General features: G+C 61.8%; 1 protein-coding gene across 9 annotated transcripts in view; it reads left to right on the top strand.

Annotated features, from left to right (window-relative positions):
• Window positions 1–18,591, top strand: part of KDM4B (lysine demethylase 4B) — a 132,031-nt gene that overhangs the window by 90,796 nt on the left and 22,644 nt on the right. For 7 of the 9 annotated variants that reach the window (XM_045086069.1, XM_045086053.1, XM_045086060.1 and 4 more), the window contains 2 exons: window positions 10,589–10,785; window positions 18,154–18,255. In XM_045086069.1, coding sequence (XP_044942004.1) covers window positions 10,589–10,785; window positions 18,154–18,255 — 299 coding nt within the window. The remainder of the gene's footprint in view (window positions 1–10,588; window positions 10,786–18,153; window positions 18,256–18,591) is intronic. The other 2 variants (XM_045086064.1, XM_045086072.1) reach the window with 1 other exon arrangement.

Genomic DNA, 18,591 nt, shown 5'->3' with positions numbered 1-18,591 from the left:
CCGTGGTGGGTGGCGCTGGGCAAAGCCGGACCAGGGGCTCTTTTCCTCATCTGGTGGTGCCGACATCCCAGGCTCCTCCACAAGGCAGGTGCAGAAGTTGACTGCGGATTAAACAGAGCGAAAGAGAATTAAAGCCTCATTTGCTGGGCCAGGAGCCCGGGTGCACTTAACTGATTTTCTGCCGGCTGTCTGGGCCGCCGCCTGCCGAGATCTTTGCTTTCCTGGGAACTTACCACCACCCCCCCCCCGACCCCAGAGGCATCTGGCAGGGAGGGGCCTTCTGCCAAGTGTGGAAGAGGGGAGAGGGCCCTTGGCCCCCCAGATGCCCAGCATACCGGGTGAGGCCTTTGTTCCTGGAAAATGGGAACCGAAGTGTTCAGATCGTGTGCCTTCTGTTTTGGGAAGCGATGACCCAGGAGCCCAGGTGGAGGTGGCAGCAGGCAGGGAGCCGCAGCCCAGCCAGGCTGGAGGTCCGGCCGTGCACCTGCCCCCGCCTCGCCGGGCTTGTGATTTACGCGCTCGGCAGCCAGGTGCTTGGGGCTCGTGGCAGATTGCTGTGTGAAGTGTGTTTGCCCCTCACTCCTTCCTGGGGCTCTGTCCTTAGCCTTGCCTACGGGCCATCACAGCCACACAGTAGCTCCGGAGGGCCCCCGGGCTGTCGGCCTTCCCGTGGATTCCACTGCATGTGGTGTCCTCCTCTCTGGCCTTTGTGAGAGTTGTGGGAGTGCTCGTGTAGGCGCCTGGCACCGAGCACCTAGAGCCTGCTTCATATTATCGCGCTCGCCATTGCCGTCTGTGCGGAACGGGAGGTGGGAGGACCCGAGCTGCAGACGGGCAGGACCATCCGGGCCGTCCTGGTGGGCAGGGTCACACCTGTGGGCCCCAGAGAGGACAGCGACACATGGAGGAGGCTTCCTTCATGGAGAAAGGGGAGGAGGGTGATGCTGGAGCCCGGGCCTCCTGGGGGCTGCATCGGGCTGGGTCCCAGGCCAGGGACCTTGGCCACCTGGCTGGCTGTGGGATCTGCAGGGGGGAGGTGGTGGGGGCAGCCCGCAGTCAAGGGCTGAGGGGAGCCCTGGGAGCCGTGCGCCTAATTGTTTTGTTTATGAAGCGCTTCTGAGAGCTTCCAGTGGATTTCCTAATGAACTGGTTTGTTCTGTGTCTCGCTGCAGCGCTGGTAATTACCGCAGAAACGGGGGGCCGTGGTGTCTGTGAGCCATCACGAGTGCATGTGGGCTCCTCGGCTGGGTTTCTGCCCTCGTCGGGGGTGTTTAACGCTTTGTGGGCCCAAATGCCTGCTGGTCTGATTGTTCTGGGAAGAGGCCTGTTGGTCGCTGGCCATGCCGGACGTCTGCTCTGGTGCTGCCAGGCGGAGGGTGGCATGCGGCTTTGGACCTGTCGCTCTGCAGTGGCTGCTCCACTGTTGGAGCTCCCTGCAGGAGCTGTCTGGGGTTCAGATGGCTGTGGGTCCTGCTGTGACGTGTCCGCCTTCCCTGTGACCGGTATTGGCCTTCAGGGTGTCCATGCCCTCTGTGTCCCAGCACAGATCAGAGCACAAGTGGCCGGTTGGGAATGCTCGTTGGGAGTGGGACCCAGAGCAGGGTATCTTGGCCTGGGGCCCCTCAGAGGTCTGAGTGCGTGCCCGATAGATGCGGGTGGAGTGTGTGCAGCACCGTGGACCTTCACTCCGTGCCCCTGCCAGGGCCGTCCCTGCCCGATTTCCAGCAGAATGGAGTTGTCTTGTCCTCAGCAGGGTGCTTGGGGGACTGGGGCGTCTGCTGGCTTTGTGCTCTCGCCAGGGTAGCCTGACTCTAGTTATTGCCTCTGCCAAACGGCCGTGCTGTGCTAGGGTGGTCGGTGACTGACACTGGGCATCGTCTGTGGTGTCTGTCCCTGCAGGTGAGCCCTGACAGTTCTCGTGGCTGGGAAGACACAGGGGGGAAGGCTGAGTGGTTTTTTGAAAAATCACAATCCACATTTTAAAGAACATGGCCTGGCACCCATGGCAGGGGGTAAAGAGAGCTGAACAAAAAGAACAGGAGCCTCTTGTTCTCCAGAAACATGGGGGTTGTGGCTGTTAGCAGAGTCAGCTGAGCGAAGTTAGGGGTTCGCTCAAGCCATAATGGTATTAATTTTAGGGTATAGAGGATCCTTGGGCACGTAGAAGATTGAAAACAATCTGAGCCCACACATGCAATGAACCAGCTGGATGTTGGAATACTATTCAGCCACGAAAAAGGGTGAATGGCTCCTTGAGTTCTCAGGTGGGGCATTCCCCGAAAAGGTATCCTGGAGAAAAGGCAGGGTGTAAACAGTGGTTGTGGGCCATCATCTGTCTGACAGGAAAAGGCCATCTGTGTTTGTTGGTTTGTGGAGAACATTCTAGAAGGAGATACAGGCAGGGGGAGCAGCAGGTCCTCTGGAGGGGCCCCTGCACTCCCTCTGGTCCTCCCAGGGTTGTACTCCATGAAGTGCTGGTAGACCCTGGAAGTCTCTTCTGAGCTCCGTCTGTGTGTGCCTTGGGGTCTCCCTGCATCTGGGGAGCAGCTGCTAGCAAGACGGGAGCTCTCATACTCCAGCGGGGTCCAGCAGGTTCTGGAAATTGGAGGCATTTGGGTCCCACGTGTCAGCTGGGGGAGGTCAAGCTCTGTGGAAGATGTGTGTTTGCTGCCCGTGGACCCCCCCCACCCCGAGCCTGATGGTGCATAGCCCCCGGAAGCAGCCTTGAGAGGTCTTGTTTGAAGTCCAGCCCACAGAGCGCCGTCCAGGCTTGGAGGCAGAGGGGGGCGCTGCCCCCAGCTGGGCCAGGGCTCCCGAAGCCGAGGAGCCATGGTGGCCTCAAGGTCCGGTAGGCCAGGTTGCGGAGGTGTGAGTGGTGGGCTGAGCTGAGGGAGCTCAGCGCCTGGGAGGGCTCTCTTTTTGTTGCATGGTGTTCAAGGAAGGTCTGGCTTTCAGTGTTTTTTATCTTGCTTTACAAGAGTGCCCTGTTTTATATGTTTTTGGTCATTTTGTGGGGGCTTGTGATGGCTGGGAAAGGGTAATTCTTCAGAAGTTGAGAACAAAGCGCCAGACCTACCAATCAGACGCAGAGAAACCCTTCTGTTGCCTTCCTGTCTCCTGCTGGATGAGCCGTGCGGGGAGGGGCTGGAGAATTAGGAGGCAGGGGTCTTGTTTTATGATCGGAAATGCGCGACGCTGACTGATCTGCCAGCCGCTGGCTGGGAGCTTTGCCTGCGTGATCTCATTTAAAATCCTCGACAGCATGAGGCTGCTCCCCTTCCCCTAGAAAGGTTTATCGTAGTGACTTCCCACATCCCCTCCCGTCCCTGTCCCCGTAGGCAAGGCTTGGCGCCAGCCTCCCGAGAAAAATGCGGGGGGCGCGTTTCTGAGCCTGTGCGTTGAAGCTTTCTTTGCATTTAGCAAAAATGCTTGCGGAGGAGACCCCGGATCTGCGGGACAGACGCCAGTGTGCTCGGTGGCTGAATGAGTCCGGGGCGGTAATGGGGAGCAGGGGGGCTCATGGGGCGCCCAATCTCAGAGGAGCCATGGATCTGTTGCCGCCTGCCCCCTGCTGACTCGGACCCGAGTCGGCCCTCCCGTGTGGTTGGAACATCCCGTGAGCAGTGCTTTGCACAGTGAGGGCCACGGGATGCTAGTAAAGGAGATCCTCCAAGATGTATTGGGCGTTAATACTGATTGCTATGAAAAGGTTCAGTTTTTTTGTTTGGTTTGGGTTTTTTTGCTTTTTTTTTTTTTTTTTTAAGATTTTATTTATTTTTTTGATAGAGATCACAAGTAGGCAGAGAGGCAGGCAGAGAGAGCAGGGGAAGCAGGCTCCCTCCCTGCTGAGCAGAGAGCCCGATGCAGGACTCGATTCCAGGACTCTGAGATCATGACCTGAGCTGAAGGCAGAGGCTTAACCCTCTGAGTCACCCAGGCGCCCCTGTTTTTTTTTGCTTTAAAGCCTAGGGAGGGAGAGGTGGAGTCGAGCTGCAGCCTTCGGTCTTCGTCCTGCGGGGGGCCCTTGTGGAAGTCAGGTCTCATGTTGGTGGTCTGGGAGTCCCCGCTGCCAGGTATCCTGAGTGCTGGGAGCCCACATGCTGGTCCGGCTCCGTGCGCCCTCTGAGCCTGCCCTCTGCCCCCAGGGGCCCTGAGCCAGCCGCTCCGAGCCTGACGACATCCCAGTTTCTACTTTTTCATGCTTGGGAAAGAAGGAACCTATTTGTCTCTGCTTGGGGCCCCTGTGCTTGATAACCAGAGGCAAACCTCTGCCCTATCCTGTTTTCTCATTCTCCTCGGTCTGAGCGGCAGGTCCTGGGAGACACATGCACGCATGTCGGGCTGTTTGATACGTCAGTCTTCCGATCTGCGGTGACAGGCTCTCTGCTCCCAGGTCGGCGCTCAGATTAGGCCCAGCGCCCCTCAACTCCACGGTCGTAGCTCTTGTCATTTGTCATCTGGAAGTGACATGAGTGCTTCTCGTTGAGCCTCTGGCTGGCGCTCTCAAGATCCCCGGCCTCTGGTGCAGTTCTGTGACAGGAGTGACTCACTGGGGGCCACAGAGGCCTGGGCAGGTGTGACAGGAGGCTCGGTGTTGGGGGGGCCCGGCTGGGCTCCTGCCCCCGCTCTCTCTCCTCTCCCCGCCCTCTCCCTTCCCTCTCCTCTTGGCCTGTTGCCATCGGAGTCCTCAGGGCCCCTGGTGAGCGAGTTCCTGGGTGGGCCATGAGGCGTCCTGCTGCCGGCCCTCCCCCAGCTGCCTGTCCGGTCAAAGGCAGCAGGACATGAGCAGCAGGACGAGGAGAGCGTGCCGGAGGGGGCAGGGGAGGGCTGCGTGGGTCTCTTGTGCCCTGATGCCACCAAGGGGAGGGCCGCTGCAGGGCAGGACCAGCGTGAACGACGCCGCGTCCATGCAGCCCCGCCAGTGGAGAGCACAGGAAAATAGTAGACACGTGGGAGAGGGGACCCTCTTGGAGCTCCAAGCCTGAGACCCTTTTGCTCTGGTTTTGTGTGGCTTTACAGGGGCCCAGTCTGATCTCAGTCCCTTTCTTTTTACTCACCCGCACGCTTAGGAAGTCACGGGCCCTTTCCGCCTGCACACCCTCCAGGCCAGAGAGCGTGGGGATCCGCTGTGCAGGCCATCGGTCAGGGAAGCCGCGCCTGGGACCCCCCGGGACGTATTCCTCGGCTGTGGACAGAGTGTAACCCCTTGCGGGTGTAGCATCCTGAGACTGACAGGAAGAAGAGGCCGCCGCCCGCACACCCACCCCGTGGTGGAGGGCACACCCCGCACCACGCAGGGCTGTGTTCCTTTCCTCTTCTGCTGGAGGCGCAGGTGCAGGGCTTCCGAGTAAACCGGCTGCCCCGGGGCCTGACCCCGTCACTCCATAGGTGTCATTTCAGAGACCTCTGCTTGTGCTCCTCCGTGTGTGACTACCTGATTTCGTAAAACCAGAAACACCAGGCGGTTCCGAGCAAGGAGAGGACGATCAGTGGCTGAGGGCTAGGAGCCGGTGTCTCCGCTAGGAGGGGACCCGAAGCCCCCCGAGAGCATGGGGTTGGTCCTGTCCAGCCCTGGGTACTCTTTGAGGCTGGGCGTCGGTCCCAGCCTGGTAAAGGGCAGGTGGCCCAGGCCTTCTGAGTCCTTTTGGGCTCCAGGAAGCACCTTTCCGTGGAGAATGGCCAGCTCGGGCTGCAGGTATGGGGGAGAGCTGGCCTCGGGTCCGGCCTCTGTGCACCAGGCTCTAGGTGCTTCCTGGCCCTTGGTGAGAGCTGGATTCTGGAAGTGGCTGGAGGTGGGGTGTGCAGCCTGCCGTGCTCAATCAAGAAGAGGACAGTGCGGGGTATGCACAAGGGTACCTGTCCCCGGCAGCTCAGGCTGCTGCAGCAAAGGAACTGGGTGGCTTGTAAACAGGAGGAGCATAGCCCCTTACGGTTCCAGGGCTGGACATCTGAGACGTGGGTGCCAGGGGGACTGGGCTCTGGTGAGAGCCCCCTGGCGGGTTGCGGACGGCTGCCGGCCCGCCATGTCCTTGCAGGAGCGGGGAGAGGACTTGGTTTAAGTGTCTCTACCTCCCGACAGTCCCATCTTCAAGTGTAGGCACATCAAGGGTTAGGGCTTGACCTGGGGACGTGGGGGGCCACAGCCCAATCCCCAGCACATTTGCAGGGGCTCATACCGTTCAGCGGGGTCGGCCTGTGGCACGCACCCCACCGAGGTCCTTAGGCCTCAGGCCACCCTGTGGAAATCATTCTGCTCCTCTGACCAAGGCTCACCAAACTTTCTGTGAACGTTCGTGAGTGTGCAGGCCACGCGGTGTCTGTGGAACCGCTCCGGCAGCTGTGGCAGCACCGGCACTGCAGTGGCTGTGGCCACGTACCAATAAAACCTTATTTACAGAGGGGCGGCGGGCTGCGTTTGGCCCGCTTTCTGTCACGTGGCCATCTTTCACTTAAAGGGACGCACCTGCCCAATAAAGAGATTTAGGAAAGTAAGTGGCACAAAAATGGTTTGGCCCCACAGTTGGTGTCTGATGAAGGGGCTTGGCCTTTTCCTAAAGATTCTTGTTCACGACAGGGCCTGACTGTACTTGTGAGCGTGCGTGTTCTATTTCCTGAGGGCGCAGGTCTGTACTTGTGAGCGTGCGTGTTCTATTTCCTGAGGTCGCAGGTCTGTCCCCAGGACGTTTCTGTCATTCCCCCAGTGTCCAGGACCGAGGGTTAGCAGCAGCGCTCGGCGCCATGGTGCGGATCTGCCCATGGCCGTCAAACAGCCTGCTTATGGTTCCTCCTGGGCGTGCGTGGTCTCGTCGGTACCGAAGGGGAGGCCGGCTCTGTCCGGGCTTACCCCTTCCTCGGGTGAGGTCCCTGGGAGGAGACGCTTGCCTCAGTGACAGGAAGGCCAGCGGCCGCGCCTCCCACTCCAACCGGGCTGGCAGCTGGGGGCCTCGCCGGGCGGGTGGGCAGCCGTGGGGGGCGTTGCTTCCCTCTCTGCTGTCCCTCCGACAGCACAGGTTTTGCCTGAATTGAGGGGTGCACCCCCGAACGCAATGTGCCAACTAAGGAAATTGGCGTGGACAGCTCCTGGGGCCACCTGTCAAGGGATCTTTGAGGTGTACTTTGCAGGGCCATCGGCCCCACTGGACAGAAGCATTGTCCAGGAAGCAGTTTCTGCTCACAAGAGGGGAGGGGCGGTAGCCCTCCTGTCCCGGCCCCAACTATGCTGCTTCGCTGCTGGCGGCCGATGGTACCGGGGAACTGGCGAGGGGCCGCAGGGGCTGGGCCATGTCCACAGACGGGTGAGTCCGGAACCAGCAGTGAGGGCCGAGAGCTGTGGGGAAGGGGCCCATGCTGTGGGCGGGAGGCAGGCTGGGGGGAGGGGTGTCCCCTCCTGACAGTGCAGCCCTCCCCGCCTCACCTCCCCGCAACCAGCTCCCTGCCTCTCGCCTTTACTTCCTCCTCTGTTCCCACACGGCCCTGCCCGGCACTAGTGGGACCACCAGCCGCCCCGCCTTGGCTGATGGGGGCAGGACAGGTGCCACTTGGCGCCCTCGTGACTGAGCCTCGCTCCGAGCGGAACCCCGCACGCGGTTCTGGCAGCTGGGGTCTGTGTGCCCTGGGGGCGGCTCGGGGGCCCCCTGACCTCCTCCCCCACGTTTCTGCCCATTTCTCATCAGAAACTAAGGACACAGCCAGCCCCCTTTGAGAGTACTCCGTGTGTGCGGCCAGCGCCGACAGGGGTGGGGGATGGCTGTGAACTTGGGGAGCTGGTGCGAGAGCGGCAGAAACTGTCAGCTTGAGTGACTCCAGCAGAGCCTTGAAAACGCCTGTCTCCGCAGGCTTGGTGTGACAGGGGGAATGAAAACAAATAGTGCGACCTGCTGGCCGTCCTGAGGAGCCTGCTGTGAGCCCCTCCCGCCGCCTGCTCTGAGCCCCCTTCCGCGCCAGCCCCCCGCAGCTTGGAGCCTCCTCATGCTGGCCCAGCCAGCCGCCAAGAGACAGCAGCCTGTGATGTCCCCGGTCACAGGGGAGCTGGTGCTGAGGACTGGGCTATTGGGGGGTCTGCTTGGGCCCGGGAGGAGAGGCTCGGTCTTTCTGTCGGCCTCAGCACCCTAACTCCACCAGCTGGCAGTAGACAGCCAATAGGTCCATGGCACCCGCCCTCCCCTCACCCCAGCTCAGCTGCTCTGCCATGTCCTGAACTCCAGCAGCTGTCGCTCCCGTCCCCCGGACCCACTGCTTGCTCCCTGGGTGCCGAGGCTGCTCCAGAATCCTCCCCCCGGACCGCAGCCCCACCACAGCCAGAGCCTGTGGACCCGGAGTGTGGCTCCACCCGGCAGCTCTGTCCCCGCCGGCCAGCAGGGCTCGGACCAGGTTCCAGGCCTCCCTACAGTGCTCCGATGAGCACATCCACGCGCCCCCCGCATCAGAGTGCACACAGGTGCTTTTTTTAATTACTCAAGGAAAAGCAATTGCACAGCCACTTCATACAAATCCCTTAAGCCGCTGTCAATGGGGACTCTGGGGAGGCCACGGCGGGGCCAGGAAGCTGAAACCCAGGCACCATCTGTGCTCCCGCCACTCCGAAGCCAAATTACCCCGCCAGCCTTTCTCTCCTGCGCAAGTTTTCATTAAATGAATTGCGTTTGCTGGGAATCACTTGTCCATAAATATTCCCTCCTGCTCGGTGGCGTGGTCAGGTTATCGTGGTCTCCAAGCCCGAGCTCCCCCTTCCAGCTCCCGCGGGGTGGGTAGCCCGGGAGTGGGGGTGGGAGCTGCGGCTGCAGGACATTCCTCAGGACACTTCTCAGAGCCCCTCCCACAGCCCTGCCGTGCCCACCTCACACGGGGGTCCTCCATGGTCCCCCTTTCCGGGGCAGATGGGGCAGACGTGGAAAGGCCTGTCAGGGCAGGGAGCACAGTTGCTGGCGTGGTTACATCTTTTCCTTCTTGCTGTTTCCATTAAGAAAGTGACAGTGACAGCGAAACAGTTGTAAAGGAGAGTGAGACGCGTGCTTAAAATGGAAACATGTTTTAAGCTATGGTTTTGGAAATGGGCTTCTCCTAAGTCTGTTTATTTGACAGGGAGGCAGAAAGAGGGCCTGAGAATGTTCTGAACAGGCCAGCGTTCAAGGTTGGAGCTGCGGGGACCTTAGCTCAGGTGTCCCCAGGCCTGTCCCTGAAGGGTCACTGCCGGGAGGCCTCTGGGCAGCACTCACAGGACAGCATGTCCTGGGGATACGTGTCTCCATAAGGAGGCAAGGACTTTGTGCATTTTAGGCAAAGGTAGGAGGGCACCCCGGGGCCAAGACCACCTCCTGGGGTCCCTGAGGCCACCTGCTTCCAAGTGCTTTATCCTCCAGAGTCTAGACCAGTCTGCAAACAGGCCCTGGGCAGAATCGGACCCTTCATCTGTTTTTGTGCATTAGTTTTACTGGTACACTATTCGCTCCCGTATTGTCTGTGGGGATTCTGAGCCCCAGCCACGGAGCTGGGAGGTTGTGCTGAGACCGGGCCACTCACAAAGCTAAAAGTACTCACTGCCGGGCCCTTTATGCCTGCTCTGCGCCAGATGAGCTTCCCCTCAGTTTCTCTCCCTTTCTGCAGCGGGATGATTTTCCAGTCCCCCGTGTCGTCCGCGGGTAGGTCGAGGGACCAGGGCTGCCTGAGTTCTTCCTGCTGATGGAGTGTTGGCTTCCCGACTGGAGCCTAGCTTCTGGAATCTTTAGCTGGCTTTTCTGACCCACGACTTCCAGAGGTGCCTCCAGGGTCCCTGGGACACCTGTGTGCCTCCTGCAAGGTGCCCGGCGCTGGGGGCCGCCGAGGTGCAATGGCCTGGAGGAGGGGCTCCAGGACGTGAGGGCCTGCGGGAGCTGTTCAGGGCACAAGAGGGACGGGCCTAGACAGCAGAGTGGGGACAAGAGGGGCCCCATTTCGGTCTGTTCTCGCCGTGCTCGTTTGCCCCGTGCTCAAAGCGCCCAGACGCAGAGGACCCTGCGGTCCGAGACAGCCTCGCTCCAGGTCCCCTCGGTGCACTGTGGGTCCGGGCTTCCTCTCCCCGAACCTGTGAGGCAGCATCCGCGAGCAGGCAGGTGTGTGCCCTTGGGTGCCCCGCACCTTCTCGAAATCACTCGTTTCCTTTTTTGCTCTCAGCCTTTGGGGACTGACTGCTCCCCCCTTCCTGACCCTTGAAATGACTGCGGTTAAGAAGCCGTCTGCGCGCATTTTGACCTCCTCAGGGGTACGTGTGTCAGGCAGATGGCAGATTTCGGTTAGAGCCGACGCAGGCCGCTGGAGGTCGGACCCCTCCTGGCCTTGGGCTCCCGAGCTGCGTCCCTCTGCCTGACGACCCCCGAGTCCCCCGCAAAGGGTCTGCCATCATTTCCCCAGGCTGTATTCCGGGCCGGAGCTGTGACCCCACAGGGGTGGCCCGGAGGCTCCCACTAGAGGGCACGGCTTCGACTTGGGTCTCCATGGTCTGGAGGTAGAAGTTCTAGTAAGGGAAGAGGCCAGGGTGGAACTCAACTGGCCTCTGTCGGGCTCACTGGTCATGGGCTTAGCAGATGTTCCCTGCACCCCCGCCCCCTCGCAGTGCACGTGCCGGAAGGACATGGTCAAGATCTCCATGGACGTATTCGTGCGCATCCTGCAGCCGGAGCGCTACGAGCTGTGGAAGCAAGGCAAGGACCTGACCGTGCTCGACCACACCCGGCCCACGGCCCTGAGCAGCCCAGAGCTGAGCACCTGGAGCGCCTCCCGGGCCTCGCTCAAGGCCAAGCTCCTGCGCAGGTGAGTTAGCCAGGAGACTGGGCCGCTGTTTCCATGCCCCTGGCTCTGGTGGTGACCGTAAGTGACCGCTGCCCCAGCCGCTCCCACGCTCCCCCTGGCTGGTGGCTGCGGGCTGTGCCCCACCTCCCCACTCCTCCCCGCCCTCCCCACTCCTCCCCGCCCTCCCCTCCTCTTCTCTTCCTTCCCCCGCCCCTTCTTCCTCCTCTCTCTCCCTTCCTCTCTCTCTTCCTCTCCTGTCTCTCTTGCAAATGTGTTTCTCGGATCCCGACTTCCTGGAACATGGTCTGTGGGCCTGGGAGCAGGTGGTGTCTGTGTTGTCAGGGACTCGGGTCCCTTCCCATTCTGACATCACCGACTCCTGGGTGGCCAGCCCTTTGGCCCTTGGGCCACACGGTTTCCTCTCTGGGAGGATGCAGGTGGTCCCCGTCATCTTGTGACAGTCCCGGGCACAGGAGCCCTGTTTCAGCGTGGTGGGACGCTCAGGTCCTTCCTTTCTTGGCTCCGAGCGACGGCAGGTCTCATGCTGGAGCCCATGTGGTGGCCGCACCCCTGTCCTTTTGCGCTGGGGATGCTCATTTGGCGCTTCCAATATCCGGCTCTTCGGTTTGCGATTATGGCAGTGAGTGCAGAGTCTCGTCCCCCAGGGACGTCCTTGACACCGCCGTCGTGGCTCGGAGGGCCCCTCTCTGCAGCGTGGACCCCTCCTGGCTCCCGCCCTCATTGCCGGTGTGGTGGGTTGCAAGTCGCTGGGCCGCGTGCCTGGCATTGGGTCGGGGAGGAGAGGGCAAAGCGACAGCACCCTCTTGGCATGTCACCAAGGTTGTGGGGGACAGTTCTGGGTTGAGGAGGAAATCAGCTTTGTGCCAGGAAGGAGAAACAGCCGGCAGCAGTGCCCAGTGGTGCCCTGGGACCCAGAACATCAGTCCACTGGCTTTTTGCGGGAACGCCCGGGCTCTCCGGGTCTGAGGCTCACAACACCATTCTGCCGGATTCCCTCCTGGTGCCCAAAGAACATTCTGCACATCCTCGCGAGGCCTCTGGCCGTGAGCTGGAACCTTGTGGTGTGGGTCCTGATGGCTCACAGCTGCTCGACAGCGTGAAAGCTGCTGTGGACAGCGTGGAAAGCCGCTGTGGACATAAACCAGTGCGCGTGGCTGTCCCTGTAAAACCTCATTCACAGACGCTGAAAGTGCAGTTTCATATCCTCTTCCCCTGCCACCGAGTATGCTCGTTCTTGTCACTTTCTGAACCTTTCAAAAACAACGTCGCTGTCCTTAGCCTGCGGGCGCCGTGGGATCAGGCAGCAGGTGGGTGTGAGCCTGGGGAGAACTTTCCCTCCTGCAGCCACGCCCTCACTTGCGGCCTCGTCTTGTCCCCACTGGCTGTGGACGGTGTCTCAGGGGCTGGGACAGAGCCCTCCTTCGGGGAGCCCAGTTGCTGGCACTCCCACACCCTACAGGGACAAATGTCCTCGGACCCATTTCTGGAAAATACCGTCCTGCCTGGTGGGCCATGACGGCCCAGAGCCTGCCCCCAACGGAGCTGTTCTTGCTACCCTGTGTCTGCGAATCTGCAAATCTTGGCCAGTCTCAGCCTCCCCACACGATTTCCCCACCCCCGGGGCCCCTGTCTCCGAGAATGTTCCTGAATGCTTTCCAGCCGCTCCTGACAGCCCTTGTGGAGGTGAGTCTCTTTTCTCCTGCTTTCTTTTGTTATCCGTCCTTTTGATTTTTTTGATTTTCTGCTCCCCCGTGCTCCTTGCGGAGAGCAGCTTCTGGGCGAGACCAGCCTTCAGCAGGGCGAGAGAGCAAGGTAGTGCAAGGCTCACTCCCAGGCCAGATGCACATTAGCATGACGGCAAATTGATTGTGGCTCAAGCCGAGTCGGTCCGTGGAGCAGGTGACCAGTAAACAGGCATCATACACCAGAAACGGACGGCATTGGAGGCGGTCTGAAGAGCCTGCCCAGAGGACAAGGGGACCCCAGCCGGCCGGCCTAGGACCTTCTCTGCCAGAGGAAGCGCCTTCTACCCTCTCCGCTTCGGCCGTCCCCTTGCTGCCGCAGCCCCCTTGTCAGACACTCTTGCTTTCTGGAGTGTTCCATCTTCATCTCTCTGACAGGAGGAGCTGTAGTAGCCAGCCAGGGGGACCGGACTACAAATCAGCCTTCCCAGGGATAGCATGGAAAGTCTTTAGTATGTAAAATACGGCTATTTGCCTTCTTTTTCTTTAAAGTTAGGGGTTGGGGGTCTTTCTCAGAAAAATCCAAGCTGGACACCTGCCCTTGCCCCTCAGCCTGCACTCAGTGACTCTCCCAAATCCCATGTGATTCTCCGGGCCAAATGGCCCCCCGCCCTGACCAGCTGTGCCAGCTCCCCTGAGCCTCTGAAGGCTCGTTTTCAGGGAGGGGTGGCTCCCCGTGAGCATCCTTGGCTTGGGCCGGGGGTGAGGGATGATGCTGGGTCTGTCCCCAGACCAGGTCTTTCCCCTTAGCCCTGGGGATTCCAGGGCCAGGTCATCTCTGGGAGGGCACACTCTGGGCTCTGCGGGAGGTGAAGGAGCACCCCTGACCCCCACCCGTTCAGTGCCAGGAGCACCCCTAGTTGTGACACCCACAGCTGTCCCCAGACACCGTGTGACCTCCCTGCCCAAGGCCATGGCGTTGGGGTGGCCTTCTCACCTGCCTGCTGCTCTCCTCCAAACCTCCAGTCCCCCTGCGGCCCCTTCTCCTTCTCTGGGACCTGCAGCTTCTCCTTGGTCCTTGCTCAGACCGGCTCAGCCAGGTCCCCGCCCCGCAAAAGGTTCAGTCTTCCGACAGTGCTCCCCCCGCACCGTGGCCTCAGGCAGAAGTCAGGAGTTGGCCTCTCCAGGAGGCGTGATCTGTACCCTTGTTGCCCACCTGCGGATGAATCTTCTGCGCCAAAATCTGGTCGCGTGAACTGAGCCTGCCCCATGACAAAGGCCACAAAGCTGTGAACTTCCTGCTTCTTGGTGTGTGGCTTCTTGGGTCCCGAGCACCTGGCAGACCCGTGCCTGGGCAGCTCAGGCCTCTGTGGGGTCTGGTGCACATCTCCGTGCTCTTCCTCCCCCTGTTCAGAACAAGCAGCCCTTTTCCAGATGCACACGGGCTTTTCTTCCCAGCTCCTTGTCCCTTCGCACGAGGGCTTTGAGAAACGCCCCGCCTCGACCACCCGTTCCAGCCGGTATGCAACCTGCCAGCCGCACGCCAGCCCCACAGTACGCCCGAGCTGCCCCGTGCTGGCCGGGCCCAGCCATCTGCAGACCGCAAGGTGGCGGGGCGGGGTGCGTTCCCTCGCAGGGACCCTCCGGTCTGTGGCCCTCTGCGGCCTCTGCCGGCTCCTGCTGACCTTGACCCCCACCTGACCCCCCGGCCACTCTCCACACACCGCCCTCTTGTCGCAGTGGAAACAGGGAGCCCGGATCCTGCCTCCTACCCCTCCGGTGCCTGCTGACCCACAGGCGTCCTGTCTCCCCTCTCCTCGCTGTGCCTGACACCCTGAGCCAGGCTAGAGGTCATCACGTGTCTGGGCCTGCTCCTGCCAGGGGCCCCCCGGCCCTGCTCCCGAGCCCTTCCCCACAGACGTACCTCCTGGTCTCTGAGGAGTAAGCCCTGTGACGCCGGGGCCTGCCCACCCATGGTGGCCCGCCGAATGTGTCCATTGTTCCGCCGAGAGCACGCATGACTGTGAAATTTTTTTTTCGAAGGTGAAATCTTTTCCTCACCGCTCAGCTGCTTGTCTCTGAGGGGAAAGGGGAGTGTGTCCCGTGGAGCCGGCAGGGTTGGGTGGGGAGAAGGGCCTTGGGCACTGGTTCATTGGATGCAGCGGCTGTGCTGGCCCCCGGGGGCCTTGGCAGCCCCAGCAGCTCCCTGCGGACGCTCCCTGGGCAGCAGCCGGTCCTGTGAGCGCTGCCACCTTGGGTGCTCTGGGCCCCGGTGGTGACCAGGCTAGGGGCCACCCGGAGCCTGCCGCCTGGCCAGGGGTCCAAGAGGAGGCCCCCATACTGCCTCTCCTGCCGCCCGAGGTCCAAGGACACCTGCTTCCACACTGAAAAGGAGCGTGGCTATTTGGACTCAGTCCCAGCCTTTGGTTCACAGGAACTTGTGGTCGTGGCCGCAGTCAAGCCTGGAGGGTCAAGTGTGTGGTTTTCTCCAGCCGCTCCTGAAACCCCACCATGACGACCACGCAGGAGTGACCCAGAACAGCAGAGGGACAGCGACTGCTGAGCTGTGCCTGCAGACTTGGACAGGAGGTGGGGGTCAAGTGAGCCCCACCTTTGCAGCAGAGAGCGGAAGCTCGGATCCAAGGGTGCGCAGATGAGGAGCAGGCTGGCTCGGGCCAGGGACTCTGGAAAGGCCTGGGCGCCTCCAGGGCGGCGGACCAGAGGGGACTGGAGGCCAACTGTGAGGCCCAGCAGGGCTCAGCGTTCCCGCCGCCCCATCTCCAGCAGAAGATGGGGTGTGAGGCAGCATCTCCAACCAGAGAGAAGAACGCGGCCCACGAAGGAGCCTTGTGTGCTGAGCCTCCGGACACCTGGCCACGCGGGGGTCTCTGGGGTGGGGTGCGCCTGCCGGTGAGAAGCCTGTGCTTGGGGAGAGCCGGTTCCAAATGGATGGACAGGTGGGCTGGGGTCGGCTCGAGGAGTCTCCCAGGGCCGAGAGGTCGGGTGGAGGACAGGGAGATCACGCCATAGAGGCTCCCCGAGCAACTGCGGCCTCTGCAGGGCGTTTTGGGAAGAGAGAAAAGAACGTTGGCCGGGACCCAAATGCTGCGTTTCCGGGTTAAAAAGTCTGGCGCCAAGGGTGAAAATGAGCCAGTGCACGTGTCACTATGTGGTTTCACAACTCAGGTTAAACGGAAGGTCCCAGAAATTTCTGGAAGGAACAGCTGCGTCACATAAAGAACAAGAGACCCTAAAGGTATCAGACTTAGGCTACAAGCTAACACACAAAGGAAAAGGCGCTCAGAAGTCAGAGGGGAGATAATTTATAACCCAAGAATTACCTAATCAAATTCCAACCTAAACGTGCAAAGGGATGAAGATCTTTCTAGACACGTAAAGCCTCCGATTTCCCGTTCTTTGTGAGGAAGCTACTGGAGAATGTGCTCCAGCTAAACAAGGGTGTCAAGTGAGAAAGACATCCTGTCGAGGGACCGGATCCTGCACAGGAGCATCCAAGGCAGTCTCAAGGGGGCAGGCCCCTGGGTGTCCCCGAGGACTGCGTGACACCCTGTGTCAGGGGCTGTGAGCTTGGACATGACTGGGAAGGCCAAGTGTCTAAGACGAACCAGTTTCAACTCCAGGAGGAGCGAGTGAGCCGCTCTGTCACTCATAGGTGAATGACACCTGTGGAGTCTGAAAAAGGGAAGTCTGAGTGTCGCCGCACTGACCGTGGTGGCAGTTGCGGGGGAGAAGTGGGGAGCCTGGAGGTGGCAGGAGGGGTCACAGCCTTCCTATCTGTGCTGCTGGCGGGGCAGGGACGCCTAGAAACAAATATGAGTGGGGGAGGTGGCCCATCTGGTGCGCTGGCCGGCAGCGGGGTGCGGGGGCGCTACAGGGGGCTGCTCTGGCCGGATGTGGGACCCGGAAGTGCATGGTGGACACGTCTTCCCGCCACCCCGACAAACCGGCCGTGTGCTCCCAAGACGGGTGTTTTCTTTGCGTGCTGACATTCGTCTTGCTCTCCCCGCTCTGCAGCAGGGGTGGCCTTCCACCTTGTCTGTCCGCCTGGCTCCGCCCCATTCGGGGGGTGTCCACAGTAGCAGGACTGGCGGGGCTTGGGGTCTGGCCCTGCGGCTGGAGCTGCCCAGAGCTCTGAGCCCCATGGTGCTTCGGGGCCGAGGCAGGTCTGAGTTCTCTGGGGCAGACAGGACTGCCCCCGGTCAGCCCCGCGCGCGGCGGGCAGCATCCGATGTGGCCTCCGGTTCCCGGGTCGGGGGCGGGGAGGAGAGAAGGGGGACTGCGGGAAACCGTGGCCAGGTGAGTAGGCGGCAGGAGGACTCCTTTCTGCTGGGTGCTGCCTGGGGCCGGTGGGGGGGGTTCACTCGTGGGTACCCTGCCCCGCAGCATTCCCGGACCTGGAGAGATGCTCCTCCCCAGGAACAGCTGGTGACGCAAGCCAGCTGCGCTCTGCTGCTGTCCCGGGGCTTGCTACCACGTGGGGCCCGCGTTCCCCAAAGTCGCTCCACGTGGAGCCCCCCGTGGCTCTGTGGTGCTGGAGAGCGTTCCCCACCTCCTGGTTCCCATGCCCCCTCCTGCCTGGCTCCTTGCCCGCGCGTTCTCCTGCCCCGCACCCCGCGCACCCCCCTGCAGTGACCTGTGCACGCCATGATGTGTGTGACGCCATGCTTCTGCCCGTGACACTCCCTGCTCCCTGCTTCCCGCCTTTCGTCATTGGAGTGGTTCGTGTGCCAACATCACCCGGGGCTTGTCAGCCTGGCGTCGCCTGGGCTCAGGGGAGATGAGCAGCGGCAGGCCAGGGGGCCCTCAAGCGAGGCAGCTGAGCAGCGAGAAGGACCAGCAGCAGTTACCGTTAGGGGACAGTTAGGGGATGCCCCCCCCCCCAGGAGCCGGCAGGGGCTGACATGGGAGGTGATGAGGCAACTGTCAGGCCCCCGTGTCCTGGGACAGCAGGGCTGTCGTGGGCACCCCCTGGGTGGGAGATGGCGGTCCTGGCGTTGGGAGCCCTCGAGGCCTCCCCAGGCCCCCACCCGACCCCAGTCACAAGGCCCTGCTTTGCTTGGTGACCTCTTGGTCCTTGGAGGTGCGGCTGCCATAGGAACCCCCATAGGGTCTCCATGTCCAGACTGACCTCAGTGGGGCCACACGGAGAGCCCCCAGGGGGAGGGAAGCTGCAGCCAGCGCCTCTTGGCTTTGCTGACCCTCAGGGAGAAGAAAGGCTGTGGGTCTTGAGACGTGAGCCTGGGGTTTCACAGGGCTGTTGCCCCAACCCCTGGAGGGTGTCGGTGACGTGTCTGAGGCAGGCTTCTCCACACCCCAGCCTCCGTCCCCTCCTTGGGCAGTTCCCGAGGCTGGGCAGGGAGGCCCGGGCCGCGGCTCTGCAGGGCCATCCGGCCTGGCCGCGTTCCTTCCTTCCTCTTACCGATTCCCTGTTTGCGCTGAGAAGCCGTCGCCGAGCCTCAGGTGACTTCCCACTTGGGGCTGAAGGCCGAGGGCCGCCCCCACACGCTCGCACCCCTGAGCGAGACCAGGCCCTGCTCCGGTGGCCGGCGAGTGAGGGACACGGAGCCACGGGTCCGGGCAGGTGCCCCAGGCCAGGCCCTTAGACGAGGCACCTGGGGAGTCCGCAGAAGCGCTAGAGAAAAACTCCCTGACGTTTACATTCTAGACAAATTAGTCTGAAAGAAAACAGACACTGGAGAAAGACTGAGGAGGACAGAAAGGCCAGTCTAGAAAGGAAGAAAGAGCAGCCCAGGAGGCCAGGGCCGCCGTAAGTCCACCTCGCCCCTCTGCGCAGGCCTCTCCGGCTGCCCCCTGCCTCCGCCCCCCACAGCGGCTCCGAGCCCGCGTCCCCCACCATCCCACCTCCCGGCCATCGGCGCCTGCTCAGCCCCATGTGGCCCCTGGGCCTGTCCCCCCTCGACCTCCCCTACCCCGAGGCAGCGCCCCCCACCATCCCACCTCCTGGTCATCAGCACCCACTCAGCCCTACGTGTCCCCTCGGCCTGTCCCCCTCCAGCTCTCCTACCCCCAAGCCAGCACCCCCATCATCCCACGTCCTGGTCATTGGCACCTGCTCTGCCCCACATGGCCCCAAGCCTGTCCC

The sequence above is a fragment of the Mustela putorius genome, unplaced genomic scaffold (genome assembly GCF_011764305.1).
Source record: "Mustela putorius furo isolate JIRA1106 unplaced genomic scaffold, ASM1176430v1.1 tig00000095_pilon_pilon_pilon, whole genome shotgun sequence".
Taxonomy (NCBI): domain Eukaryota; kingdom Metazoa; phylum Chordata; class Mammalia; order Carnivora; family Mustelidae; genus Mustela; species Mustela putorius.
The sequence above is the reverse complement of the archived record's forward strand: the minus strand, read 5'-3'. Positions and strand labels throughout refer to the sequence as shown.